Below are 24,757 nucleotides of genomic sequence, written 5' to 3' on the forward strand. Positions count from 1 at the left end.
TTAGGTAGTTCTATGTATGTTGAGCCTGCATCTTGTACTCTGGCCGTTGCTGTGGCCCACATTCCTTAGTTGGATAATTTTCAGTGCAAGAAAGGTACACATCAAGGTGGACCAGAGAACTCTTGTTTGCCAGTGGTTAGGCAGTTCAGTCCCTGCCAAGAGTGATGCAATTTTCCATCATACTTTTGTGAGCTTTGCCTCAGGCTGATGAGCTAAGATAGTCCATGTGTTTGTACATTGTTTAAAACCTCCACATCCATTCTTATTTTCTACTGTAGACTTAATCATGATGTGTTTGTGGTTAGGTGTGCTGGGCATTTCTGTTACCGGTATTACACTACTGCATATTTGTCTTGTGCTGTATAATTTTATGGTATTATCAGCACAATAAATGTTATCTGTTATTGGTGCTAAAATGTGTTTTGTTTGTTAACTGTCTGAACATGGCAAAGCCTTTACAGAATCATAGGTCTTACAAGGTTATTGGTTACTTCCAGCTGAGAGTTGGTCTTAGAGTTAATTTCTTTGAGAAGTTCAATCCTGTCATGTATTTGTCTAGTGCATTGTTTCCCAACTCCTGTTGTGGGGCCAATCTGCATTGCACAGTTGTGTGTTTTCTTTGTATCTGAGTCATTAGGTCATCATCAAGTACTGTGAGCTCAAACAGGTGTATAAGAGCGGGAAAACACAGGACTGGCTTGGAGTTGGGAAACTGGTCTAGTGACTAATCCTTCACACATCATAGCTCACTGTTAGTTTTGAGACTGCACACTGCTAAAGGTGAAGGACTTAGAATACAAACACCAATAAGTTTTTGGCACTAGAATGGAAGACGGAGTAAAATATAAGGATGAACTCTCTTAATCAGGTGGGGGCTTTTCTTTTAATCGTCAACTTGTTTTGATAATGGACATGATGCGCTAATGAAAAGACATCTTCATTTTAGAGCTTTCTTCTTTATTTATTTCTTCTTCCTGGTTTTTTTTCCTGGTGGTAAAAGGTCTTATTAAAGATTTGCTCCTCTGCCTTTCCTCAATGATATGTTCAGTACTGTTGGTGGCAAATACACAAACTGGTGTGTGTTGCGGGTATTTGCCACTGGATTCTTATGAAATAGCATTAGGGCTACATCAATGTTTCTTGGCAACTTTAGCAGGAAATGTACAGGGCTCTCCAGGATGACGTTGTCTGTGACAAACTCCAGAACGTGTTTCAACAATTGAACAGGAAGGAAATGTAAGATAGAGTTATGTCCCCTTGTAGGTTGGTAAAGCACACTTTTCTCAGTGGCATGCCCATATCTTCCAGGCCTGCGAAAGCCATTCAGCTCTAGCCTTAAGCAAGTGTCCATGCACAAAATGGCCTTGGTTAAGCTCATTTCCCTCTACATGCATTTCCCAACAGGCAGTGTTTTAGACTTTAACATGGACAGTACATACTTTTCCAGGCAACAATCAAACCAGTACACTGATCAGGCATAAAATTATGACCACCTCCTTGTTTCTACGCTCATTGTCCTGCAGCACTGCTGTGTCTGATCCACTCGTACCAGCACAACACACACTAACACACCACCGGTCAGTGTTACTGCAGTGCTGAGAATGATCCACTACCCATATAGTTCCTGCTCTGTGAGGGTCCATGGGGGTCTTGACCACTGAAGAACAGGGTAAAAGGGGGCTAACAAAGTATGCAGAGAAACAGATGGACTACAGTCTGTAATTGTAGAACTACAAAGTGCACCTGCATAGTAAGTGGAGCTGATAAAATGGATAATGAGCATAGAAACAAGGAGGTGGTTATAATGTTATGCCTGATCTATGTACTTGGGTGAATGGATAGTTCAGCTGTGTTTTTTAAATGTAGTTTTATGTATCATTACATGAGACACAACGAATACTGGACAGATTATCTGTCCCATAGCAACAGATCATAGGTGTCCATCCTGGCAAACTATGGTCTGCATGGTGGACCCAGCAGGTGCTTGCTGAGGTTTGTATTCAAGGTGAGAGAGTTGTTTATATTGAAGTGCACGCCTCAGCAGGAACATCTGTCATGTGAGAGGTGAGAGGTGGCAGCTGGCTTAAAGTTGTCCTTTAAGCTGAGGGAACTCTTTGCAGCATAAATGCATCATGCCTGTTACAAACAGTGGTAAGAATGGTAAGAATGACAGAAAAGAGCATGACCCTATTAAATTACGTTGTTATGCTCTTCCCATATACCATTCTGCATTACTCACACTCTGTTGCTGTGCATGGTATAGCCTCACTTAAAGCCTGCCACTACATTTCCATGTATCCATCCAGGCATAGCATTGTCTCCTTCTCAGTCTGCTTTTCATCTTTGTACTGGTAGTTTGGCAACAGCAACCCCTGGCTCACCTGTTCTTTTTTGCTTGGGACATTACTAAGTTATTAGGCCATTTCTTCATTTAGTTGTAGAAGCAGTTGTTTAGGGCCCCGCAGCCACCAGGGGGCCCTGTAAGTATGTACTTACAGACATATAGAATGATAAATAATTTGGCTGAAAAGTGAAATGTTTTTTGCACTTTCACTATAAGTTAATCTTACCCTAATTTATCAAAGTGTTGTTTTGGATGTTTTGAATAAATATTCAGAATTTAGAATTGATATTAGTGGAGCCTTTTAATACAAACTGCATGCTCAGTGTTGCATTCTTATGTTAACTACATAGTTACAGTGTTGGGGATACTTTCCTTCTTTCATACAAAATAATATAATGGGGGCTCCAAATGTTCAGAAATTATGCTGACATAGGCTTTTTATAAATTAAGATTAAATACATGTGATGTTTCTGTTTTCATCAATGTTAAAGAATGTTTGGATAGTCAAAAATTGTTTCCAAATGATATAATGTTACATGATCCACATTCAAATGGTTTCTACAATACAGTATTTAGCAGATGTTGCCTTAAATGCCTTAAATAAGATTAATTCCCTTCAGAAAGAAGCTGATATTTTAAAAATATGCCCTGGAACAAAAGCACTTTGTTTGCTGTAGTCTAAATTCAAACTGATATGTCACAAAGAGGTCAAATTGATAGATGATTCAGCACTTTGAATATGTTTGGAATGATTTCAAAAATAGTTTTCCTAAAATACTTTATGACAACGTAGCTGAATGCCTGCAAAGGTGAAAGAGGAAAAACAAAAACTCTAAGACAAGCAAAGTCTGCCATTTGTCTTTATGCACATCTTTACTGACAAAAAAATGTTTTATTTTAACTAATGTCAGATTCAAAGCATTTAATCTGCATTGCCCCCTTTCCCAGGGATTAATTACACAGATGTTCCACATATACATACACCATATCACAACACAACATGGCCTGATGCAGACAAGCCCACTATTGTGACAGCCAAACAGAACTCAACAAAACAATCCAATCCTCTGTTCCGAGTAGTTACTAGTGAGCCCACACAGCTCTTCCTCTTGTGTGCCTTGTTCGCCTTGCTCAGTTGAATTGGAGCACTCTGTGCCACCTCTTTTCTCTGCATTATCCTCTGAGGACCCACCAGAGCTCTGAGCTGAAACTTAAGAAGATGAAGTCTCAGAGAAGACATGCTATATGTAAGTTTATGTTCTCTTGGCCTGTTTATCATTTCAGGCAACTCTCAATATTTTTGTAAATAGGGGAAGTATTTGTAAAAGTGCATGATGATTTCAGTGTTGTTAAAAAATATAACAGGAATCTGAGATGATATCTGCTTCTTCACAAGCCAAAATTACTTAGTCTCTTCACAGTCTCAGCATTCTAGCCTGAACTTGGTGAGGTGAAAAATGCTAAAAGTTATTCCATAATCATCCTTAATGATCTTTATGTCTTGTCAGAATGTACGGTAATTCACAGTATCTTCCTTTGGTACATGTGATGGAGAACCATGTAGAATGGAGGTCAAGTAGGGAAATGGAGTTCACCAGGCTAAGCACTTCAACTGGAAATAACAATGCAGGTACAGAAACAATGCAGTTTATTGTTTTATTGCAGATTCTGAAAGCTGTGGATCCCTAAACAACAATACAGAGAGAAATGTTTGCCATCCTTTGCTCTGTGCCAGTGTAACTAAGCATTTATTTCAGATGGAGAGTGGCATCTGGTGACAGCCCCTCGTGCAGTGCTTCAGTGTGAAAGAGCAATGAAAAGAGAGGGTCAGCAGGATCAGCTGGAGAGGGAGTTCTACAACAGCCTGCCAAGAGTGAGTTTGCTTTTTTTTTAGTTTACTGCATCATCCCTGAGACATACTCTCACGGGTGCCTTCCATTTTATTGCAGAAACTGTATAGGATTTTGTGAATAATCAGAGCTGAAGCCCCCCTGTGTTACCTACTTGTCTTCTAGGCACATTTTATGCGTCCTGGCTATTTTCGCACCGCAACAGAGCCAAGTGCATTCTCCCCCTACAGACATGATCTCCGCTTCCAGGGCAAAGGGCTGCAGGATCAGAGCCCTAGAGACAGTGGGAGTTATGCGTGTATCCCCCCATCCTCAAAACCACACCCACTGGCACAGCCTGGCTTTTACAGTCCCAAGATTCCTCGCTCTAAACATTGTGAGCCTGCTTTGTCCACAACGAAGACTTTAAAAGGGTGTTCCCCAAATAAAAACATGAAGGAATTTTATTCTCACTCTCTGCCTCTGCCCCACTCCAAGACAGCTGTTCTCAAACAAAGGTGAGATGTTTATGAAGACACTGAAGGAGAACTTTTTTTTTTACTTAATCTCTATCTGTCGCATCTGAAGCATATGTTTGATGACCACAGACAACTAATAAGTTTGATGTGTTTCTCTACGTATTTCTCAGAAAACACATTTACACTTACAATAGAAACCATACAGCATGTTCAGTTTACAAATGTGTTTCTTTTGCAGAGAAGGACAGAGAAAAATATTGAAATTATTGCCTTTGGTAATCGACTGAATGCTACAGATGTGGCTGATTGAGATTATCCTCAAAATAAGCTCCATCGACCTGTTTTTCAGCCTACTGTACTGATAGGTACACAAAAAGTACCACTGTTTCAGTAATAGCTTGCTCAGGTAATTTTACTGTTTTGCTGTTATAGTAGTAGGTACCAAATCTATACCCATATCCACAGCATCAACACAGAGGCCCCCTACTATCCTGCTCGCTTTAGTGTCCCACGGGGAGGGGGTGGGAAAATTATGGGAAAGTGGGACATGTCCCCCCCCCCCTTTTGCTCCCACACCCAAGATTCAAACAAGGGCCCCATCAGTAGAGCACTGTCTTCCATTCAGTCACTGCAGACTGGACCATTGAAGTAGAAGGGGCAAAGATATCTGATCCAACAACTCAGACATGATGGCTTTTTCAGGATTGGGATTCAAATGACTTCTCAGTGCAGAGCATGGACCTTTTAGTCTGCCTAGGATGTTTGCGGCTCTACGGCGTATGCTTCTGCTCCATATTCCTCTGTTTGTACATGTCAATACTGTGTATATGTCTGTGGTCTTTGTGTGTTTATTTTGGTAGTGGACTGTGCAGCAAACCACAAGGAATCAAGACTTCAGTGGTGGAAAAGCCTCGTTTGATGAGGGCGGTCATTTCACAAATATCTCCAGATTCAAACCAACTGGTCCAGCAGCAGTACAACAAACAGTTTCAGCATATCAAGAAAGAGGATATCCAGAACAAATGCTTCTCCAGCCAGCATCAGTCATCACTAAACCTACTCAGTACTGAAGCTTCCAGGAAAGATGAATTTATCTGGAATCATGGTCAACCACAGTCCAACCAACTGCAGAGCACACGACACCAAAGTTCCTTCAGACTGCCGAAATGTGCCCAGGATTCACGTGAGATCAACACCAGCTATATGCTTCCACAGACCCAATCAGTGGACCAGACTGACATGCATCTGAATTTACAGTCTTCATGTTTCTGTAAGTTAAGACTGTATAATGGCAACTGCATTCATAACACTCAGGATAGTGTCGACTATTGTTTGCACAGCAACATGCCACAGCCCATTAATGACCTAAAGGACCCAAGGAAGAAGAAGCATGACTCCAAAGACAGAAAAGACGGCAATGATGTCGGAAACAATGTTTCTAGCAATATAAGGTGTGTGTTAAAGTTAGCATGTTTTTGCAATACAAAGTTGTTTTGTAAAGTAAGCTAAAAATACGTTTTGTCGTAGTCCATAAAAAAAGCTCATTTTTTTCACTTTTCATTTTTCAATATCATTTGAGCACAGCAGCTGTCTTTATGGTATGTGAAAATGTCAATGGATCAATAGGAATCTCTTTTTTGTGTATGGGAATACTGACCATATGTAGTCACATTTTTTTTATAATTCTAAATTTTACATTATTGTTGAAAAGTTGAAATTACTTAATAACTGATTTTATTTTATTCAATAACAAACTGAAATGACTGAAATCCTATAAGATTAGGTACCAGAAGGCATTTTAAAATGTTTTATTCAATATCTTAGTTTTTTGGCAACATCAAGAAGTTACTGAATATTATTAAATTATTATTAATGTGTTATTTATATGATAATCAATTACTTACAGTAATTCATATCAATCCAGATTTTTTTTTACCACTTTTCAAATGTAAGGCAGTCTGGACATTAACATTAGAACTTCACTCTCAATGTTATACAGCTTTCTTGATTATGAAATCATCTATAGCTCTTTTTATCACTCTGGATACATTAAAATTTCTTAACCTCTTTACAGCTTCCTACAAATTAGTGGAAAACTAAAGTTGTACAGTACTATTATCATAAAAATAATAATTTTGTACATGTATCTTCAACAAATTGTGGATTATACTTTTTTATAGTGTGTCAGTGACCACCTTACAACTTACAGTAGGCTGCCATACCTTTTAAAGTAAATAGTAAGCTTTGATAAATAATCACATTAATAAGTTAGATTTTTGTGGAAATATTTTGGATTTTTTTTCCAGAGCTTTGCAGAGTGGGGCCTTCTTTGCATAATTATGTGGTGTCCCTGCTCTAACACACCTTATTCAACTTATCAGGTAATTATTAAAGCCTTTCATGAGTTGAGTCAGGTGTGTTGGCACAAAAATATGACGTTGATTATGTACAACTCTTACACTGTAATCATTTGAATAATGCGTTAACAGCTTTATGTTTAAATCTCTGCAGCCATGTGGACATGAACTCAAGAAACGTGTTTGGTCAGCCCCGTGTGATTGCCACACTTCGCGCATCATGCTCCCCACGACTGGCTCGGAAAAGCACTATAGTGGAGGACCTGAAAAAACTCATTGTGATGGATGACATAACTGACAACTCTCACTGTGGCTCGGTGCGTGATTTCCCTTTTACATATTTCAAGAGCAACAACGAGGGCCCAAATTAATGATGGCAACCAATGAAAAACATGCCCTAAAACAGAGTCTGTCATGTTGCAACATGGTGTCATTTTTGCTATTGCTACTGTCATTATGCAGCTAAATTGATATGTTTTGTACCAGCCCTGTCTTCAGCAAACACGAACAAACAGCAGCCTTACTGAGTACATACAGGATTCAGCATCATCAAGCCCTCTCCTCAGCAGGCATGTTGTCTCCAGGCCCAGCCACCTCTCTCTGCAGTCTAGTCCCACAGGTAAGTGTTGCTGAGCATTGGTCTAATAATATGAATTTCCTCTGAGCGTTCTGGTCAGATGAGTCCTTTTTAAGGAATAGCCCATTGTTTTTCAACCTAATCTCTATCTGCTGCATCTGTAGCATACTGTCAGTTACCATGTGCAATAGTTTTGATGTTTTCCTGTATTTAGTAAAAGAAAATAACTGTAAACTGTATTGATTCAAAACATTTGTAAAAGAAGCCCCTATTAGCACCTGACTGTTAGCTTCTTTTGTAAGTGTGCTTTGATTCAATAACTTTTCTGTTCTTTTCTACACTGTAAAAAATATACAGTTTTTAAACTTAAAAAAGTAAGTAACTGGGTTAACTTGAATAAAACTTCAAATGTAAAACTATTTTTTTGTGAATATTACAAATTCAATGAACTCAAAATTTCAAGGTGCTGGCAACCCAGTTACTTACTTTTTTAAGTTAATAAGCTGTATATTTTTTACAGTGTATTGAACATGAAACTGCATCTAATATACTGCCTGTGGTCAACCATATGCTACAGATGCAGCCAGGAGAGCTCAGGTAGAAAAACCCTTAAAGGAACAGACTATTCCTTCACCGTTCAATAAAATAAATACATTTTGCCTTAAACTCCACCTGAAATCAACTTCTTTTTACCTTGTTAGTCAATGTCCTTGGCCATATTAAGCACGATTCATCAGATCACCATTTAAAAGCTTCTCCCATAATCGTCCATGAAAATGTCATGACTTTTGACCACCTCAAAACTGTTTTAATGACATCACTGTGCACCAGTGGGCAGAGAAAAATAACATTAACCAATAATATCATATTTTACCTCCATCAAGCACTCCTTAGCTCATAGACCTTAACGTAGTACTGCATTTTACTTGGAAATATATCATTCCCTGTATATTTTTCCCCTAGTGTGTCAGCCGATGTCTGCTAAGTCTGCAGAATGGGACAGAGACCTTCAGTTTGACCATGGACTTCTGCCTCTGCCAAATACAGATCATGACCTTGATTGGAACAGCTTGGTCAATGCTGCCGAGGCTTATGAGAGTAAGAATGGGGAAAAACTATATATTTTTCAGTTTGCTTATACCTCACAAGAGTTAGTGATTATTAATTCTGTATGTTTATGTTTGTAGTGCAGAGGATGGAAGGTTTCCTGTCTGCTGAACCCCACAACATGCTCTCAGGCACGAGTCCTGTATCGCACAGTCCAGCTTACAGTGGCCAAAACGTTCCTCATGTTAGTCCCTCTGTTAGTGGAGACACAGAGTGCGTAGATCTTTTTTCTCTGTATTATAGCCATTCATTGATAAATAAAACTGTCTCAGACTTAAAGTGGGCATTCTGGCCAAAATGGAACATTTAACCCATCATTACCTCTGTTATAAACAAGCTTAATCACATCCTACAGTGGTGCCACAGTAGCCTTAAGAGTGACATTTTATGGTTTAAAGATCAGGAAAACCCCTTTCTGATTATGTATCTGAAAGCATGCATTTTTTTTTTCTTTTTGCTAGCAAGGCAGATGTAAATGGTACTGCTAAGAAGCTGAATATCTTATTGCAGCCATATAACTGCCATTCCTTTACAGGACAACAAGCTAAAAGCTAAAGTTAGCAGCCTGGCTGACTTCAGTTTGTCTGGCTAAAAGAGTATTAATTTTGTGCTGAATAAAGGTAGAGTCACTGTTTTATTTACAACTTTGTTCAGTGACCAAGGTACAACGTACACTAACGCTAGCTTGGTTATATTGATTAGCCTATAGATCAGTGGCTAGGCTAGCAGTCCAATTGGTTGACACCACTGCAATTCCAAATGGTTGGATGATCTGTTTGTGTAATGCATGCTGGGTATTGTAGCGAGAGAACACTGACGAATGAAAACATGAAAACGACATATAATCACAAACTCTGTCAAACTGATGAGGCTGGAGGATGCAGTGCTGCACAACCGAATACCACATAACATGACAAATGACATATTAAACATACTACATCTAGTTTTAGTCCAGAATCCCCCTGTTACAATGCTTCAATCCCTCAACTCCTACACTACTGGTCCACACAGATCATACATCATTAGGTAATACTGAATTCCTGAATTAGTGTTTTGTATGTGTTTGCAGTAATGATGTTTTCATTGACCTTCCTGACCAAATCTCCCACCTAGAAGCAGTGCTGAGAAGACTGAGCAGAGATCTTTTGAAGGTGAGGCTCATTTAGCAGCTAATGAATGCCAACACATGACCTCCGAGCGCAGGTGTGTGGTGTCTTCTCCCAGAGGACAGCTGTGCAAATTTTTCACACGTGTTCCCCCTCTGTCCTCTGACTCAGGAGAAGAAGGACAAGGTGGCTCTGCTGGCTGAGGTGCTGAAACTTCGCATGAGCAACCAGCACCTGAAAGAAGAGTCCTGGTCTGCTAATGCACAGCTACACAAAATCTGCCAAATATTTAACATAAGTATGTATGGAGTAGGAGAGGAAAGAAAATAGAAGGATATGTGAAATATGAAAAGAAGTGTATTATCCATCCTTTTGATACATGCAATGACAAAATCTACAAAACAACAAAAAACATCTCACAAGTCAATTAACTCTGTTGAGAGGTGTGTTAAAACCATAATATGACCTACAAGCAAACATTTCTTGTATAAATAACACAATTAAAACACAATAAAGGCCACTGTATTTAAATACACAATAAATAAAGCTTAATACATGTTTTGTTATACTTAGTCGGTGCTTTTTCCATAAAAATGTCATCCTGCAGAAACCCCAATGATGACCTACAAAGTATAATATTTAAAACCACAGATAATCCTTGAAAAAAGTATTTCCAGTGTCTGAATGCACTTTTGTTTTTAAGTTTTAAAAAAAAGTTTTACTGTTTTATACCGAACCTGCACCGCAACGCATGCCAGAATTTGTTATTTGTTACAGTAAAATACTTTAAAATAACATGTTTTGTAGAACTTCCACAGTTGGTGTTTAACCACTACAATAATAAATTTCAATAAATTTCAATGTAGTTATTTGAAGAATCCACAGCCTATTTAGTTATTGCCTTTGAATAATCAGATTTTCATGACTGCTTCAGAGACATGCTTGCTCAAGGCATTCCCCTGGAAGCAAAGTACAAATCTCTGTGTGCCAATAACATATGCAGGGGGCTCAGGATACAGTCCTCTGCTTCCTCGTCTGCCTGCCAGCCTTCACTACGCACATTACGGTTTTGCTGGCGACTGAAGTGCCTTGCTTTCAGGCTAAAACAAAGAAACAGCAGAGGTTTAGGATGAGAAGGGGGTTCTATGAACTTTCATGAAACAAAGCAGTGATTGAAATTTAGTAAGCATACCAGTACAAACGTCTCTCTTGCTTAGGCATTATATGCCACAATTTGGCCAGCTCTTTGGTAACCACAGTCGAAGGAGTGCCAGGATGCGTTCTGCTCAGAGGTCAGAGACATGTTTGGTCTTCCATCCATTGATCTCTATGAATTTTTAGAAACATCCAAAATCCTCTGAAGGAGACTGACAACCCAATCTGTAAGAAGGTGAAATTATACACTCACCTAAGATACAATCTCCGGTTCACTCGGCAAAACATGATAAAGCCATTCACACATTTCTTCTTCGGGCTAGGGTTTGTAACATCCTGGCTCTTGTTGAAGAATCTCCTGCGACGAGCTTTTGTTGCTGTTCTCTCAGGAATGCGCTGTTTTGGGGTCCAGTTCATATAATCTGAACCTCTATCATCTTCCTTGCTCCGCAAAGAAAAACATCATTGCTATGTTAGCAATGTTATTAGCACAGTGTGCATATTTAAGAAGCTTTTGATTCAGTCTGCATGTTAACAGAGATTAAAAATTTACTCACTGACTCATCTGGAGATTTGTGTTGTAAATTGGGTGCTTTGAGAACAGTAGGTTTAGGAGTGACCCATACATCTTCAAATAATGCTGTAATAGGTAAAAATAAAGAGCAAACAAGATGACATGGACAAAGTCTTAACTGTGTCACCGTGTTAATAAATAGCTCAAGAAAAAAGTTTTGAGAGTTTCAATTCGCATTTCCTTATAATCATTTAATTCTCAGGTTATTTAATTTACTATCATTCATATAAGGCTTGATAAGTGCAAGTACAGTCTGTGCAACTTTGCTGTCCCAGAGTGTACAGTTCCAAGGTCTTACTCTGCAGCTCCTCTTGTCTATTGGGTAGTAGTGGGTGACTGAGGCCACGAGCTGGTGATGTGAGCAAAGAGGGGCTAAGATTCAGGCCCTTCCCAGCTCCCAGCAGTGGGAGTAGTGGCAGTACAGGTGTCTGTGGGAGTGTGGGGCTAGCAGGCAACTGCTTTTTCCCCAAAGAAGGGAGAATTCCCAGCATCCGGTCTTTCAAAAGAAAGGACCTGAAAACAGAAAAAAAACGGAGTGAGGCAAAATTTCCTTCAGAAATAGTATATAAATTGACTGGTAATTAGAATCACCAACATCAAGACAATTGACAAGGAAAAGTAATATTGGGGTAGTATTGCTTTAAAAAAAATCTCAAATGTCCCTGAACAGTCACCTCTAGCCAGCTGCTCAGATTTCTGAGGTACTGCTTATCAGATTGATTACCACCCATTTTTCTCTTTATGTTGCAAATTCTTTGCACCTAAAGTCCATTTTCCTGTCCTTCTGGTACATGTATAATTCATTCAAACAAAAATAAACAGACACATTACCCAGAAGGTGGAGTATCAAGGTCGTTGCTTCCCAAGCTCCCATCCTCACTTCCTGTCCTGTCCTCACAGACAGAACACTGGCTTCCAAGTCCTTGACAGGGGGATTCCTGATCCACACTGCTTCCTGCTTACAGACATGGGCGCAAAGAAAGGCAGAACCTAAACAATGCTTTACTACCAACAATAACAATTACAGTAAGTACATCAACATGCTCTTTCAAATGCTTAAGACAGACGTAGTTAACCACGTTGCAGTCACTACTGGCTGCTTTCTGAAAACAAATTCACTGCAAGCACAGGAGGACTACAGCATTCCTCAGCTAGCAAAGCAGTGCCATGTTTATGTTCTTGATCTAAACATCACTGTGTGTACATGATCCCATTTAACAGCACAACAAAATAAAACAAAACTTTTACCTGTTCTGGAAGAAGATGTTGTTGGCAACAGCGCATTGTAGTAGGAATCAGAAAAATCTGGGTGTGTTTTGCTGTCGCTCTCGTCAATAAAGTACACTCCTTTATCAGAACTCCCTGTAGGGGGATACGCTCTGTTTGTGTTGGCCGTGACATGTCTATAAGCATCTTCTTTATGAAGACTGCTACTCCTGTCATCAAAAGATTCTAAAAAATGTGCATCATACAATACATCTGAGTAGCAAGTAACACTTAAGATTTATCTCTGTTTTATACTGTCTATTTATCTGCCTAACCTGGATTAGATGTGGTTTTCTTGCGTGAGCGAGTACAGCTGTACTTGCGCTTCGCCTTCAGTAAGTGTGGAGGTGTGCTGGGCTCTGAGAGAGGCGTGTCTTCACTCTCTGACTCAGACTCTTGCATGCATACACATACACAGATACACAAAAACTATAAATACATGAATACATCAACCAACAAAAAAACAGACCTATCAGAACTGAAAGAGATGATTTTACATAATGAGGACTGATACTACAGAAATTGACTGCACCTCTATCACTGTTGTTTGGGAGGCAGTAGGATGGGAGGCTGCTCTGTAAATTCTGAATATGACTCTGAAGAAAATCAAAGTATTGCAGCATGTGGATCAGTGTTTCTTTCTGTAGATCAAAATGAGGACAGAAATATAGAAAACAATGTTTTCACAGTAAAGCAGTGGACGATAAAGGTTACATATTGCAGCAGAAACACATTGTGAGATGACCTTAGTAAGTCCTCGACCACTGGCTGTCCCAGAAATAGGTAGCAAAAGCCCGATCTCCTTCAGGCTATTGTTCCAACCTGTGTTACAGTCATAGCTGTCTCTAAAAAGTCCAACAATATTATCAGACAGAGACAACTGCATTTTCCATTGCAGACCTACTGTAGCCCCAAAAAGTATTAAGACACTTCAATAATTTAACTATTGGTACACTTTGATGATGTTAAGTTATTTCATAAAATACTTAAATGATATTTATTATAGAGAAACATATTTTTAGCATAACATTAAACTGATGGTAGACTGTATGGAGAAAGCCTTGAGAAGAATTCCAAACAGACTGCACTAAAAGTAATCTGAAGCACAGAGGTGGAAACCTCTGGGGCTGTTTTTCTTACAGTGGTGACGGTGGGGTTGTATACACTGAGGGGATCATGAGCTCAGAAGTGTACAAAGGTATTTGCATGCAAATCTGCACAAGTCTGCAAAGACATGGCTCAATCTGAAACACTCCAGTCACCTTCTGAAAGAATATTTTGTCTTGGAATGGTCTATTTCAAATAATTTTCATTTGGTTTGACATTTTATTTCCTAACACAATGAACTTAATAAATTTTAAATACAGCACAAATGCCCAAATACTTTTTAGGGGCACTAAATATTACATAAACAAATATAATGCTTTAAATCAGCAAAATTGCATAGTCTAAGAATAGTTCTGTTACATTACAAATAGAACAACCACATCCTAGAATGCATCACCTTTTCTTGCAAGTCTTGTCTTTCTGTTTCATAGTGGCTGGTGCTGGGGTTTTGGCCGGTGTTCTGATGGAGGTCTGCAGTGTCACCAAGAGTACAGACCTGTATTAAATGTATTTGTTTAACCTTACTTTGCAGATCCAATTGATCACTTCATTACGTACACTTATCCTGTATCTACTCTCTTTGTCCATTTTATCAGGTACATTTACCATATAGGTGCATTTTGTAGTTCTAAAATTACAGACTTAGTCCACCTGTTTCTCTGCATCATTTGTTAGCCCCCTTTCATCATGTTCTTCAACAGTCAGAACCCCCACAGGACCACCAGTTAGTGTGTGTTGAGCTGGTAACACTGGATCAGACACAGCAGTGTTTCTGCAGTTTTATAACACTGTACCTACTCCCGGTCCACTCTATTAGACACTCCTACTGTGTTGGTCCACCTTGTAGATGTAAAGTCAGAGACAGTTGTTCATCTGTTGTTGCACAGTCTGTATTAGTCATCCCCTAGTCCTTCATCAGTGGTCACAGGACACTGCCCACAGGTCGCTGTTGGCTGGATATTTTTGGTTGGTGGACTTATCCTAGCCCAGCAGTGATACAGAGGTGTTTAAAAACTCACCACTTCTGTGTCTGATCCACTCATACACAACACAACAACATGCCACCACGTTCTAGTGCACTGCACTGTAATGGTACAACTACAAAGAGCACCTATATAGTAAGTATAAAATGGACATTGTGTGTAGACACAAGGTGTATATATATATATATATATATATATATATATATATATATATATATATATATATTGTTGAGGACACTTAACTGACACGACGACACTGTACTTGGAGTCACATGCTAACTTGCTAGCCACTAGCCTCAGTTAGTTCACCGTGTGGACCACAAAGCTAAGAGAGCGAGAGCGGTAAAGCAAATTACTACTTTTGGAGAAAAGTACTCTTTACTCTTTCTGGCAGTTAAATATATCATTGTTTGTTACTATTCCATTCACTTACCACGTCGTAATGAATAAATAACTACCACCGTTTCTAGTTTATCATGACAGTGAAGTCCCACACCGCCGCCCGTCCTGCTTTATTGTTTTGTTCAGCTGCCATTGGCTGCATTGGGAAAAATTGGAACGCGAAAACAGCCAATCATAGCTCATTGGCTAAGAAACAACATCTAGGATTCGCAGGATAGATACCGCGCGACACTCTGCCAGCGGAATTTCTGCCTGCAGCTTATTGGACGCAGGCGTTGCTATGCAGTTGCTTGGCGGAAAAGTTCACTCAGCTAAAGTGAGCTGTGTCTCGCTGACTGTAGAGGGCGGTGTTGTCTTCTGAATTAACGATATGATCAGAAACTGCTAAAACAATATCAGAAAATAACACAACGGCAGAACTGTGAAATATTTTAGCACAGCAAAGAACCGCGTGTGGTTTTGCAGGGTTGGAGTTTGTATTCTGTTCATTATCTCCTAATGTCCCGGAGGAGTCAGTCTGACTGTGGACGGACAGAAGTGGTTCCCGCGCCTCACATCACAGCTCGTTCTCTCAGCTCGCGCAAGATCGTTCATCCAGAGGAGAGAAACACTAACGACGTAATAAAATCATAAGAATTGCAAAACTTCAATAAACAAAAATGATTAAAAAAACATTAAAAAATAAACAATCAAGATGTACAAAATATAAACAAAAAATAATAAAATTATCTTATGCGTAATCTATATTTGTTTAAACCGATCAAACATATTTTTTTCTAAGAATTACAAAGGCAAAAGGGGATGTTTATGTTAGTAAACGCCAAACAAAACAGCATTCAGTACTGTATAAAACGACAAAAAGAGGAAAAATGTTACATTTTCATTCATGATGTGCTTGTTTAGTGTGATTGGTCACTGCTAACGGACAGTATATGAAGCAGTAACCTGTACGGGTTTTCGGTCATACCGGCTTTGGACGAGCAGCTGCGCTCTTGCATTAGTCTCCGGGCAGAGAGGGAGAGAGTCTGCAGGACACAGAGACGGCCAACACCACAACTCCGAGCTGAAACGCATTCAGCGGTTAGTCATGTGGACTGTATTTGGATGATTTGCTCTCACTAGACCGGCCGACTGCCTCAGGACTCGTCTGCTGTCGAGAGCTCCGTGTGGCTCTTCAGAGAGAACGCAGGTAAAGGCGATGATGGAGGCTGCTGGTCTTCTTATGTCTGATTTAATGTGCATTTTGTAACGGCCACAGGGACGGTGCACGAGAATTAGCATGTTTAGGGTACTGTATTGCCTGTTATCTCTGTCAAATACCTTTGTAGGCTAAATGCTTATATGATACAGTCTCGTGATTTTATTTTGTAAAGCAGTTTAATGTCTCCTGAGGTTTTAGAGTACGGAAATTAATGCACTAAAGCGCAGCAAAGCGAAGCACCATTGCAGATCAGTTGTTAAAGTTTGTCGTGTATAAACTAAGTGCACGTTTTTTTTTTGCACCGCAGACGCTCTCCCTGTTGATCTGAGCCTTTTCCTCGTGTCCACACAGATGTGATCAGGTCGTGCAGCGCTGTGAGATGAGTAGGAGGTCCAGGGCTCCTGCTGCTGCCTCCACCCTGCGCTGTGCGGCTGCTGGCACATGCGATCAGCGGCCGGTGTGCAGAGCGCGAGTGCTGCTGCTGTGCCTGTGCATCCTGCTGGCATTTGCTCTCACTCTGGGACTGATTTTGTCCGAAAATGAAACGAGAAGACTCGAAGACATGCCAGTCAGAGTGCCAGATCTGAACAAGGATAAAGTGGGTAAACCTGAATCTCTCTCTCTATCTCTCGTTCATCGGTTTACACTAACTGCTGCTCACTGGGCTCCGGCGCTGCTGTTGCTCAGCAGAGAATTAGGCTAGAATTAGTGATACACGACTCTTTCTCTGGAGTCGACACCGACTCTCGACTCCCGCTGCAGGTATCGATGGAGTCGACTCTTCGATTCCTCTTAATTTTAACCAAGGCAGCGCCACAGCCGGTCATAAAGGGAAACAACAGATATTAAACCATCTTAAACTTATAGTTACCCAATGTTTGGAGTAGATATAGATTACAGTAAATTTAATTATACTAACATCAGGTAGTGTCACAACCCTGCTAGAAAAAAACAGCATTGTGTTGTGGATGCTGGTGTGGTGGTCAGCAGCAATGGAAGTTAATATGCTGATCCCCAGCAAAAAACAGCACATGTTGTGTTTTTAATGTTGGTAATGCTGGACAACCAGCATGGCCATGCTGGAGTGACCAGCTAAACCAAAACCATACCAGCTTAGACCAGCATGCTGGTCTGTGCTGATTCTTTTCAGCAGGGAAATGATAACAGCTGACTAATGTTTCAACAATCGTCAGATAGCATATTTCACATAATGACGGGTGAGGGGAAACTCGGGGTGAGAAAATCATTGAGTCATAATTCTCAAATAATTTTCTCAAATCATTTTCAAATTATTTTAAATTCTATGAAAAGGAACCAATTTTTTATTCAATATTTGGATTTTATCCTGCTCCTCTTTTCATGAGGCTGAAGTTGGCTTCGCATTCACCAGCTCAGTCAACTTCCCTCCTTAAATAATGCAGAATTGTCCTTAATGGTGCGTGGGCGCCAGAATATAACTGCGGCACCGTTTAAGGTGGAACGGAATTTTTTGATAAGTAGCGGGCAAATAAGAAGCCAGCTTCAGTTCACGCCCTTTTCCACATGTGAAAAAATGTTTGTTTTTGGTTTTCGTTTGTTGTACTATTTAGAATCGTTTTTTATTGCAGCCCTAGTGAAGAAAATGTAGAGTTGCACTGCAGAGCGGTGCAGTGCAGAGGCTGGCATATCAAACCGTTTTAGTGCGCAGTGTTTTTTGCTTACAGCAGCTGCTGAGCAGCGTTGGCATTGTTTAAAGTTGCCAATTAAACACTCACACACTCCGTCAAAATGTCCCTTCGGGCAGTTACGATAAAAAAAAAAATCAGGGAGTCGAAGATCCGACTCCAAGCGTTTCGACTTTCAGAGTCACTGGCGAACAATGGATTCTGACTCTCTTGGAGTAGACGAATCGATTCTGCAATCAACTCCCCATAGCAAGAATAAGTTAACGATGAGCAATATGACGATATTTGGTGATAGATATAAGGAAATCCCGTCATTTTGCTGTCAGACTGTAAAAGTGTACTTTTGTTTGGCATGAATATTAATGTGTTTTATATGGCCGTTCTTCAAGATCCGTTTCAGCGCGATTCAGCTCAGCCTCGCCCCAGGAATAGAGCTGGAGGTCAGAGTTCCACAAGCTTCGTGGCTCATGGGCGCCCCACTCTGGTGCAACACGACCGCCTGTGGCCTGCGGCTGCGGTCCAAATCTCTGCATAGGCAGCCCAGACGCAAATTAAATCATATGCCTAGACTAAAATGGTTAATTACCACTGAGTATTAGAGACTGGACGTAATTCATGTCCAGGCAAGTATAATTAATAGTAGCAACGATTTCGTCTTCCAGTTTTCCTTTTTAATAAACAATAGTGCTTTGACTGCCTTTGGGAAAACTCAACACTACGCTTGAAGTATTTTCTATTTGTAACAATTTCAGATGTAAAGGGTTTTTGAAATGGATAATAACTGATTTTAATGGCAAACGCATTTTTATTAAAGATGGTTTTATCATAATATATCATTAATATTTTATGATGTGTGTAAAGCCCATCACCCATTTATTGAAAAGGGTCTGTAATGTGTTTTGCAATGAAACCCTTTGTTTGTTTGTAGGCCTAGAGTAGTAGGACCTAGGCACTAGAGTAGTAGACTTAAACACCTAATTGTTACTGGTGTCCACATTTCCATCATGTAAATCTGCATATGTTGGGTTCTTGTGTGGTTTAATTTTTTTTGTTTCCTCCAGCTGACTCATAGGCCAAGTAAGCCCACCGCAGCGCAGGTGAAGCGCCTGGTCTCTGAGGTGAACTGGTCTCGGCTATGGTACGCCCAACTCCAGCCTTTCCTTATAGAGAGGCATCCTGGGTCCCGCGGCAGCCGCACTGTTCGAAGGGTAAATTTAGCAATGCTAAATAATTAAATGGGCAAGGGGCACATTAGTCAAGTAATTATAATTATGTACGGGCAATATATCTGACTATTTTGGGCAAAAATGTTCAAAAAAGACTTGCTTTGGCTTTTAAAACTGTGTTTCTGCTCCCTTTTCATTTCAGTTTAACTACTTTTACCTTTTCTGCATTACAATATAGCACATTTCCTCCCTGCTGGACTCTCTCTCAGCGGGCTGGTCAGTGGAAATTGATTCCTTCAACTCCGAAACCCCTCGTGGTCCAATCAACTTCTCCAACATACTTGCAGTGTTAGACCCCAATGCTCCTCGTCGATTGCTACTGGCTTGCCACTATGACACCAAGATCATACCATTAGCCTCTCGTGACCCGAAGCAGGTGTTCGTGGGGGCTACTGACTCAGCTGTTCCTTGTGCTATGATACTCGAGCTGGTCACTGCACTGGATATACACCTGAAAATGCTCAAACAGCAGGTGAGGCGACTATATTCAGATTGTAGAGAAGACTTACTGAATGAGAATTTACAGTGCGGTTTGTCTTCAGCTGCCATAAATGAACAATACTGTGTGCCTGATAGTATAAGACCGTCCCAACCAGACCAATGGCTGAGGTATGTACAGCATAATATATCCTTACCGGCAGTAACACACAGTCGACTGCTGTTCTGAGGGGAAGAAGGACCTCTGAGACCTGATATCGAGTCTCTGTCAGAGCTGTGAATAGCCACCTAGCCGCAGTGCTCTAGAATTACGAACTAGCACTGTCACTTCATCTGTATGAGTTACAGCACACTGTATACATTTTTTCAAATTTAAAAATTTTTCAACCTTTTTCTTTTACTGCCTTAAAATATAAAGTATTTCACCATAAACTGGTTATGGAGGGATATTAGAGGGTGAAAAGAAAAAAGTGAAATCTTCCTCTAGGAAGTCTTCCTCTAAAGATTTTGCTGAGTGGACAGATGCATGGCATGTCTATATAGCATGTCACAAAGGAGGAAACTGATCACTGATGCAGTTTCCTGTATTGACACTTTGTATGTATATTTTTAGACCTTGTTTCTTTCCTATGGAATTGATCGGTTTCTATACCACATAACTATGTTTGAATCATCTGGCTGAATAATTAATGGCTTGCTCTTAAACAAAGTAGCTCAAATGATTCCTGTAAATAGTAAATCTCTTAAATCCATCATGCAAAAGCAACTACTTCAATAGTGTTGCTAGCTTCTCACATTTTAGGAATGTTACTTGATAGAAAACCAAACATACACCAAAAGGAGATAGACTGATTTGGCTCACAAAATAAATCACAGTTCAGTCAGGACCACTCCATCAAGGAAATATTTTATTTTCATTTGCAGTAACTTATATTTGGTGGTAGGCCTCTGTTCTGGGACCCCCCTGCCCTTCCATGTGCATACATGGAAAGCCTAAGGCAGGAAGAACAGTAGAAAGATCCCCCCTAGGGAACAGAACAGAGCAGGCATCAATGACAACAAATATGACATTGAACAAGTCAGATACAGCAGGGAGGAGACGGGTGGAAGTGGGTTGCAAAGTGGCTGTGGAGGAAATAGTGAGAATGGGCAAGCTGATGAATTTAGCCAATTGTATGCCTAGCTGGCAATCAGATGAGCCGTCAGCTAAGTGATATCAGCTCATAACAGCAGGTAACTGTGGCCTGAGCTTGACTTTGTAGACTGCATGAACTAACGCTATGCTTGATGTTTCATCTTTTCCCTTCATGTAGATGGCTCAGGTGACTTTACAGTTGGTGTTCTTTGATGGTGAGGAGGCTTTTGAGAAATGGACTCCTTCTGACTCGTTGTATGGTTCCCGACATCTCGCTGAACACATGTCCCGCATTCCACATCCTCCAGGCTCTGAGCATACTACGCTGCTGCATGCTGTGGTAAGAGCACTTGCATGTTTGTGTGGGTGTTCATATCTGTAGGTATGTGATGGATTAACAAATATATGTATGAACCTTGCCTTTATCTTCTGCAGCTATAATAAGTGTTGTAATAATGTATTGCAATCATATTGTTATTGGTACTACCAGGATCTCTTTGTTCTGTTGGATGTAATTGGAGCCCCACGTCCTATGTTTGTGAATCATTTTGAGAACACAGCTCGCTGGTTCGAGCGCCTTGTTTCTGCAGGTAGGTCTAACTGAGAGGTTCTTACATTTATTACAACTCTTTATCTTTATCTCACGTATATATAATGTATGTCTTCATATACATTATCTGTAAATATGGACCACACTTTTGTTGAAATTTTAGTAAACTTTATTCATCATCATAATAATAATAATAATAATAATAATAATAATAATAAATAAAAAAGATTGTTGCCGTTTAATCTCTGTCTCTCTTCACATGGACCTGCCTTCAAGAGAAGAGACTTCATAAGCTGGGCCTGCTGTCTCTACACCCCAGTGAGCAGATTTACTTCAGGAAAGATGTAAACATGGATCCAGTAGAAGATGACCATATGCCTTTCCTTCGGAGGGGTGAGGACCAGCTGATGACTGAAATTTGAGGTTGTGGGGGGTGACTGCTCATAAAAAACTTAACCCTTACCAAAGAAAGTAAAGCGTAAAATTTACATGTAGGGTAAGTTAACGAAGAAGCTCTCCAGATGTCCCCCTTCTTATTTTTACTTCTCAAATCTTATCTCAACACATTAACTCAATGCTTATGGTGTAACTTATTCAGAAATTTCATCTGAATGACAGTGCTCCTGAGATTTATTCACCCAGAAACTTCTTGGTGTCACTTAAAACCTTTTTGTCTTTGGATTATAGTGATCTATGCATACATATTAAACTGTGCAAGTAACTTTAAAAAAGAAAGATTATTTAGGGGTGTCATTGAGAGAGCAGTACATTCTTTTAAAGTAAAAAAGTAAAATTAGACCTTTGGGACAGGAAGCCCCTCCCAGAACACTGGGATACTGTAAATTAAAGACAAATAACGGTTCTCCAGGGGTGCTTACGCCAGGTACAGGGGGCATCTTGCCCCAGTAGTGCCTCTTTTCCGGATTTTCTTTTTTGTGCTGTATGAATTAAATTAACTGCTGTTCCAGTTTATTTCCCCTAAATGTGGCAATTGCAGATGTAGGAAAACTGGCACCAATGGGGCATAAAGGTAGCTTGCCTACAAAGGGGAGGGTTCTTTATAATTACTGCCTATATTCTAAAGTATATTTAAGCATAAGGCAGTGTCATTTCATATATGCTGTCTAAGAGCTACTATCTGGAATGTCACTCACTGAAGAAAATGTAACAAAAACTTTAACATGCAAGATAGTTTGTTTGTTTGCTCAGTAGCCAGCCTGCTAGTTACATGTTATGCGTAGGTTGGATACAGTTCATCCTGAATGTCACTGTATAATTCACACTCTGCATTGAACATCCTGCTCCCTGGCTCTTCATATTAGCCAATTACATTTTTCTTTTTCTGCATTCTGTTTTGTTTTCTGTTGCTGACTGCAGGAGTTCCTGTGCTGCACATGATTGCTACACCCTTCCCGTCTTACTGGCACACAATGGAGGACACAGCAGACAAGGTCCACAGTCACACTGTGGAGAATCTGACCAAAGTCTTGGTGGTCTTTCTAGCGGAATATCTTGGACTATAGAATAACATTGCATTTACTGGAACCAACCACATCCTTCATGAAATCAGTACCTCACTATCATGACATTGAGCACAAGCAGAATTCAGAAATGTGAAAGATGGCAGAGCCCTTGGTTTGGTGGTCCTGCGTTCAGAGTTGTATGCTATTTGAAAAAGGGGTTTTGAGTAGGTCTTTATGGTTGTGCCATTCTATGTGCAACTGTTGAAAAAATGCTTCCTTAACTATGAATTAGGGTTCTTTGCCATCTAAAGCGTAAAGAATTATGCTGATAACCATTTGGTGTCTATCACAATAGGTCACGTCCTTCAGGTGCTTTTAGGGTAAAACAAACATAATTATAAAAGTAAGATTAAAAGGGAATTTCATTCCACCAAAACTCCATTGCATCAAAATTTCTGCCATATCATCCAAATTTCTGCATAATTCAATAGCTGAGATGTTAGCAAAGTAATTCAGAGTGGTTTGATGTGAAATGGCTCATAGTAGAGAACGCTCCCAATTGTGATTTCTTTACAGTGGTGGTGATAGGAACCAATTCTGACACAGTATGTTTCTCTAGAATGGTACGTTTAACATCAAACCGCTCTGAATGATTTCATTTATAGCTTAAAGATTTAATTATATTTCAAAATATGAAAATATTCAAATTACCCGTTATAGCACCGATAACGGTTGTCCTAATACAGGGGTCTCCAACCTTTACTTATATACACAAGCTACTTTTCAGGGACAAACCATTCTGTGTGGTACTCAAAAACCAATCAATCAGTTTCCCAGTATATTTCATATATACCATGTTTTGTTTGGATTCCAGTCCATAACCATTTTTGTATTCAATCTTTGCAATACCAAGCATGTTTTCAAGAGGGCTTGTCAACAAGTATGGTCCTTATTTAGTCCACACTTACCTAATGTTTTTTGTGCTTGGTGAGACAGTGTTTTTTTACAGATCCACACCTGGTCAAATTACATATTTAATTGATTGTCTAGGTTAACTCTGTAGGTATCCTCTGCAGGGAACAAACTTAAATATGGCATTTTTCTGTAAATTTTAGTGCACCATTTTTATTTATTTGTTGAGTTTAACATATTGGTAAAAAAAATAAAACAAAAAATACAAAGTGTGCCATAATATTTTCACAGACCACATTTTATGTTTTATTTTTTCCCTCAAAGTGTGTTCTCTGTAGAGGATGTTATTCACACTCATCAGCATAACATGTAATTTGACCAGGGGCACCCAAACATTTGCATATGACTGCATCTCATTTTTTATTTTTTTAGCTGTCAGATAGCTGATTGCAGTAGAAGTGATAATTTCCTTTGAGATCCCATGCAAGCATCATTTCAGCTCTCAACTCTCTATTTAGAAAATTGTGCTATAAGCAAATGATAATGCTGGTAATCTATTTAGCATGTTAGCCAGAGACTTTACACAGCATACTTAGAGAATTTATGCTGAATTATACCAATCTGTATGATAAAAGCTCATTCAGCTTTAAAAAAAAATCACATATCAGATTGTAATTAGCTAATATCATGTTGTGTTTAGCATTAGATTAGCAGGCTGGGTTTAGGAGAAGCAGGGTTCAGTTGTGTGACTGGTATGGTTTTATACAGCACATGTAACCTGTGGTTTGCAACCACAGTTTGGAGGCCCTAAACCCAAAGGAACAAGCAGAAGTACCCCTAAATTATATCCAGAATGTTTTCTTTTAAGAATGCAAGATCACT

The 24,757-nt window shown here is 39.7% G+C and overlaps 3 protein-coding genes across 5 annotated transcripts; 2 read left to right on the forward strand and 1 right to left on the reverse strand.

Moving 5' to 3' along the window:
• Nucleotides 1–3,266: 3,266 nt before the first annotated feature.
• Nucleotides 3,267–10,145, forward strand: LOC118819792. 3 transcript variants are annotated; one of them, XM_036587702.1, is made up of 11 exons: nucleotides 3,267–3,591; nucleotides 3,853–3,974; nucleotides 4,102–4,217; nucleotides 4,360–4,691; nucleotides 5,513–6,103; nucleotides 7,164–7,326; nucleotides 7,496–7,628; nucleotides 8,550–8,684; nucleotides 8,774–8,906; nucleotides 9,763–9,844; nucleotides 9,971–10,145. In XM_036587702.1, the coding sequence occupies exons 2-11, from the start codon at nucleotides 3,854–3,856 to the stop codon at nucleotides 10,127–10,129; spliced, it is 1,965 nt and encodes a 654-aa protein (XP_036443595.1). In that variant the 5' UTR covers nucleotides 3,267–3,591; nucleotide 3,853; the 3' UTR covers nucleotides 10,130–10,145. The 3 variants fall into 3 exon arrangements, with proteins under 3 accessions (XP_036443595.1, XP_036443597.1, XP_036443596.1); XM_036587704.1 differs by having other exon boundaries at nucleotides 9,807–9,844; nucleotides 9,971–10,138; XM_036587703.1 differs by lacking the exon at nucleotides 3,267–3,591 and having other exon boundaries at nucleotides 3,624–3,974.
• A 600-nt stretch (nucleotides 10,146–10,745) lies between these two features.
• On the reverse strand, nucleotides 10,746–13,715 carry LOC118820519. The gene is made up of 10 exons (XM_036588888.1): nucleotides 13,540–13,715; nucleotides 13,322–13,435; nucleotides 13,070–13,181; nucleotides 12,777–12,980; nucleotides 12,360–12,483; nucleotides 11,827–12,041; nucleotides 11,512–11,594; nucleotides 11,208–11,395; nucleotides 10,992–11,081; nucleotides 10,746–10,899 (listed from the first exon to the last, which is right to left on the reverse strand). Exons 1-10 carry the CDS (start codon nucleotides 13,678–13,680, stop codon nucleotides 10,746–10,748), a joined length of 1,425 nt encoding a protein of 474 aa, XP_036444781.1. The 5' UTR covers nucleotides 13,681–13,715.
• Nucleotides 13,716–16,866: 3,151 nt separating this feature from the next.
• Nucleotides 16,867–23,574, forward strand: qpctlb (glutaminyl-peptide cyclotransferase-like b). Its single transcript, XM_036588344.1, has 7 exons — nucleotides 16,867–17,085; nucleotides 19,213–19,359; nucleotides 19,556–19,849; nucleotides 21,129–21,290; nucleotides 21,441–21,540; nucleotides 21,777–21,893; nucleotides 22,878–23,574. The coding sequence occupies exons 1-7, from the start codon at nucleotides 16,867–16,869 to the stop codon at nucleotides 23,021–23,023; spliced, it is 1,185 nt and encodes a 394-aa protein (XP_036444237.1). The 3' UTR covers nucleotides 23,024–23,574.
• Nucleotides 23,575–24,757: the final 1,183 nt, after the last annotated feature.

Source organism: Colossoma macropomum, unplaced genomic scaffold (assembly GCF_904425465.1).
Source record: "Colossoma macropomum unplaced genomic scaffold, Colossoma_macropomum, whole genome shotgun sequence".
NCBI classification, from domain to species: domain Eukaryota; kingdom Metazoa; phylum Chordata; class Actinopteri; order Characiformes; family Serrasalmidae; genus Colossoma; species Colossoma macropomum.

Excerpts from the sequence above, each read along its gene's own strand:
- LOC118819792 (XM_036587702.1), top strand. The coding sequence starts at position 3,854 with ATGTACGGTAATTCACAGTATCTTCCTTTGGTACATGTGATGGAGAAC. Across the intron at positions 3,975-4,101 it reads AACTGGAAATAACAATGCAG|ATGGAGAGTGGCATCTGGTG; the intron begins GTACAGAAACAA and ends CATTTATTTCAG. Across the intron at positions 4,692-5,512 it reads ACAGCTGTTCTCAAACAAAG|TGGACTGTGCAGCAAACCAC; the intron begins GTGAGATGTTTA and ends TTATTTTGGTAG.
- LOC118820519 (XM_036588888.1), bottom strand. The coding sequence starts at position 13,680 with ATGCAGTTGTCTCTGTCTGATAATATTGTTGGACTTTTTAGAGACAGC. Across the intron at positions 13,436-13,539 it reads GTGGTCGAGGACTTACTAAG|AAAGAAACACTGATCCACAT; the intron begins GTCATCTCACAA and ends TTTGATCTACAG. Across the intron at positions 11,082-11,207 it reads AACCGGAGATTGTATCTTAG|AACGCATCCTGGCACTCCTT; the intron begins GTGAGTGTATAA and ends ACCTCTGAGCAG.
- qpctlb (XM_036588344.1), top strand. The coding sequence starts at position 16,867 with ATGAGTAGGAGGTCCAGGGCTCCTGCTGCTGCCTCCACCCTGCGCTGT. Across the intron at positions 21,291-21,440 it reads CTACGCTGCTGCATGCTGTG|GATCTCTTTGTTCTGTTGGA; the intron begins GTAAGAGCACTT and ends TGGTACTACCAG. Across the intron at positions 21,541-21,776 it reads CGAGCGCCTTGTTTCTGCAG|AGAAGAGACTTCATAAGCTG; the intron begins GTAGGTCTAACT and ends CCTGCCTTCAAG.